Source organism: Corapipo altera, unplaced genomic scaffold (genome assembly GCF_003945725.1).
Source record: "Corapipo altera isolate COAL_440 unplaced genomic scaffold, ASM394572v1 60354, whole genome shotgun sequence".
Classification (NCBI taxonomy): domain Eukaryota; kingdom Metazoa; phylum Chordata; class Aves; order Passeriformes; family Pipridae; genus Corapipo; species Corapipo altera.
Genome location: NW_020885075.1, coordinates 318,571 through 322,723, shown reverse-complemented (window position 1 = coordinate 322,723; position 4,153 = coordinate 318,571). Strand labels below are relative to the sequence as shown.

At 42.8% G+C, this 4,153-nt stretch overlaps 1 protein-coding gene across 1 annotated transcript in view; it reads left to right on the top strand.

Moving 5' to 3' along the window:
- Positions 1-3,491: 3,491 nt before the first annotated feature.
- The window catches only part of LOC113960000 (small conductance calcium-activated potassium channel protein 2-like), a 187,077-nt gene continuing 186,415 nt past the window's right edge, over positions 3,492-4,153 (top strand). The window contains exons 1-2 of the mRNA XM_027669316.1: positions 3,492-3,579; positions 3,665-3,846. Coding sequence (XP_027525117.1) covers positions 3,492-3,579; positions 3,665-3,846 — 270 coding nt within the window. The remainder of the gene's footprint in view (positions 3,580-3,664; positions 3,847-4,153) is intronic.

The following is a 4,153-nucleotide window of genomic DNA, read 5'->3' as shown; positions in this document are numbered from 1 at the left end:
AGCCTTAGCTGTAAGAAAACCCATACACCAAACACCCAGCAAAAACCTGCAGAATGTACATGTATATGATACAATCAATATGCATATCACAGTTTGTAATTACAGTGTTGCAAATATAAGTTGATAAGCAAATTATCTCTTCTTTGGTCTTTATTGGCTATCACACTTAGTTTTTTGCATATTGCAGAAGGTTGTTAGGAATCTCCTATAGTTTGCCATTTCGCTTCTCTTACATGAAATTTGGCTGTTTCCCCCAGGGGGAGGGGAAGGGGGGTAGTTTTGTCCTCTGCAGAAGTAGTTTTTTTGCCTTTATGACAGAATATCATTGCTCTATGAGAAGGGTTAAAGATTTCCAAGATAATATTCTGTTCTTTCTTGCTGCATTTGTCTTTTACATAGAGAGTTATGCAGGATTTGCAGATTGCTGTTGGCGGCTATGCCATAAATTTCCTTTGAATTACGAAACTGATAAGAAGTGCACAGCCAATGACTACTTGAAAATGTGTGTGTGAATGATGGATGACTGAGGTGGCCACCTAAGAGTGTATGAAAAAAGATTGTGTGAAAGAGAAAAACTACATGAATGTGTAACTGTGTAAACTTAAAAATACTTTCCGTCGGTGTCGAGATTTTAAGAAGGTATTAGGACTGAGGTTAAATAAGAAATTCTTACAAAAATTTGGTATTCTATTACAGCCTTGTATGAAGATTGTGAAATTTGAATCTCAGGTGGAGTTTTTCCACTAATATTGTTCCTTAGCTGTGTGAGCTGCGCAGGAGACCGCTAGTTTTGGAGCGAGTAAAAACCATAAGCCAGCAAACATTAATGCAGACTGCAGGGTTAGCAGAGCCCGGAGCAAGGTGCACCACTATGTGTCCAGGTGCCCGAGAACCATTCTTACAATTCGTGGAAAAGCTGCAAGTCACTGTAGAGAAACAGGTTTTTTGACACAGTTACAGAAGCTGCTAGTTACATAACTAGCTAGAGATAATGCTAATACAGACTGTCAAAAGTACTATCTTTGGTGCGGTGATGCAGGTTTGTGCCGGGGTGAGATCCTTAGACCATCAAATAATTACATTTGCATCTGCTATGGCAGTAGTGAGGGTCGTTTGAGCTTTTCTGTGTTTTCCAGGATTTAAATCAGGAATTGTCGATGTTGCTGCCTTGCTTGTTCAGCTCATTGCAGGGGGGGCCCTTGCAGACTGTCAAGGCCATCCTCCATGCCTTTTCAAGGGCATCTGCAGCGTTGTGGATAGTGTGTCTTCAGGCCTCCTGGCTGGAGGCCAGAGCAGACCAGTTATGTTGATCAGTGTGACCAGAGCTGAAGTGTTGTTGTAAAGGGTCCTTATATATTGTCTTCAAAACCCCTCCCGTGCAACAGTTGGTAGCAATATTCATTGTAAAATGGCTAGTCTCTCCTCCTTAAAACATGCCCTACCCATTGCAGCTGTGTTCTCAGCAAAATAGCCTCACTACTTGTGACTACTGCTTGTTTCCTACCAGACCTATTGCTTGCATAATTTGATTAGTGAATGTTTAGGATTGTACGAAGGCAACCTGTACTCTTTGTGATGCTCAAAGCTTGCTGTTAATTGTCCAAACAAACAAACTTCTGTAGTCATTCGGTGGTCATTCCAAGGGTTAGGGTTGTGATGCTGATTACATTGAACCATCTCAGAATCCTTTAATTACCCCTGTCTTTGTGATAAAGAAAAAATCTGTGAAATGAAAACTGTTGCATGATCTCAGAGGGCTTGGTGTAGTCATGGTTAGTAAGCATTGGCTTACTGACCCCTTCTATGCATCCTACTGAATAGCCCATTGTTATTATTGATTTGACAGGTTATTTTTTCACAACCCAGTTAGACCCCAGTGATAGAGAAAAAATTTGCATTTTCAGTTCCATCTATTATTCGTACAGAACCTTACAAGTGTTATCCATAGAAAACCTTCTCCCCTGGAATGAAAAGCTTTTCTATAATTTGTCAGTGGTTTGTGATTCCAATGTTATCTCCTGTACTAATGCAATTTTCTGACTGTCTTTTGTTGTCATTATATAGATCATATTTCTGCTGGTTGTAGCCACTGAGGATCAGCTGGGTGTGCTGGATGCTGAAACCGAAAAGAGTCTACAGTTCTTTGGCCTAGTAGTTGCTCCTGACACGGTCCAGTGAGGTACCCTGGAAATATTTAGGGTTCACGTACACAAAAAGCAGTCATTCCTCAACCAGTTCAATTGGATATTAATGTTAAAACTCTTACTGACATACAGTATCTATTAAGATCTTTAAATTAGATTGCATTGTACTTGCAATTGCCAAACACCCAGCTGGCACCTCTATTTGACCTGCTCAAACATTCTGACAATTTTCAAGAACTGAGGGAACAGACTGAGAGAACTGACTAACAGAGCAGTTTGGACCATCTAACAAGTAGAGCAAGCTTGACATTCTAAATTTGTTTCACACATTGATCATTGTCAAATTGTCTAATTTTTCATTTTTGCATATCACAGAGTTCCTTTTGTCAAAAACCTGCTCCTGGATTGTTTGAGCACATAGCTCAAATCACCATTAAGGCTAGAGAAAGATGCGTAGAGTATACTGGCAGAGATCCAGTTCGCATTGTTGTACCTGTACACTCTCATTACTTTGAGTAGTGTATATATAGTGGCCAGCCTCAGACCCTTGAAAAAGTTGTTTTGTAAAGTTATGCGGCAAAGTGTAGGCAATTGGGATTTGTTGCAAGAACAGCCTTGAATATTGAAAAAAAAAAAAAAAAGCCCCAAGATGGTCTTACAGTCTTGAGAAAGACAGGTAAAGCTGCGGTTGAGCTGTAACCCTTGCTTTTCAGATCAACCTTTGAATGTTATTGTTGATTCTGCATATGTTACAGTGACTTGATCAGGTGGTGTTGTATTGTCCATTTCCAAGTCTTATTTTTCAAGTGTTGTTTGTACTCTAAAGAACTCCTTTGCAGAGGCTTGTTTCAGCAGGTTTCCTATGCTTCGATCCAGTGCAGTTTCATAGTTTTTCACCTCTTTTAGAGTTTCGAGAAAGGCACGCTGTGCTTTGCCAGGGGCCTCCTCTAAACTGATGGTCTTGTGGTCCCTGTGGGAGTTGAGGACAGAGCATAGCATGCAAATGCAGACCTTGTCCTTCTCGCAGTAGCATTCCAGCAATTTGCCGTGCTGGGGGCATTTCCTCTCAGCCAAAACCTGGGCACCACAGGGCTCCACCAGGACGTGGTTCTTCTGGGTGTTCTTTGTGCTGTGCTTGCTCAGGTGAGCTTCAGCTCCCCGGTGGGGCCTGTGGGGTAAAGGCAGAGTGAGCACTTGGAAGGGCCCTGTTGGCATTTCTGTTCCTTCTGGATGCACTCCTTGCAGAAGCTGTGACTGCACCCCAGGGACATGGGGGTCCTGTAAATGTCCAGGCAGATGGGGCAGGTCAGCTTGTCCTTCAGCCTGGCCTCAGCACCCACCTCGGCCATGTCGCCTGAGCCTCGCGACAGGGATGAGGGCAAGGAGGAGGGCACTGGTGGGAAACTGAGAGCACAGCATGCAGAAGCCTTCAGATGTAGATTTAGCTTAGTTCATTCTATTGCTCGCTCGGTTGTTGTCTCTTGTCCAGATTGTTGTCGTGCCTGTACTGTCTATTTCAGTACTAACCCTCGAGGTCTTACAGCTTTACAGATTTGGCAATCAGATGATTCAAGTCGATGAAATTGGTAATTTGGAGCATGTCCATGTGTCCATTGGCATGTCTTCCCACGTGGTGGTTGTTAATACATGTACTACACGAAAAGGTCATGGTGTCATTGCTGCATTTGAGTTGCCCGATCAGGTGCGGGCGGACAATGAACTACCTTGTGTCTGTAAATCTGTCCAAGTTTTCTTTGCCTTGTGAAAGATTGTATCAGGGTGAATTTATGCTGATACTTTTGGTCTGTGTTTGGCCCTGCCACCTGTGAAAGCTTTGCTCTTTCCCTGCCAAGTTATGGGAAAACAAGCACTGATAAACGGGAAAGTTGTCCTTGAAGAGAGCTTCTTGTATAAACTGTTTTAATTGGTATTCTGTGATTGGCTAGTTGTCCTCCAAGGTCACTTGAAGGAGAGTTTGACGAGGAGGATGATGAAGGACGCCCCCAGAC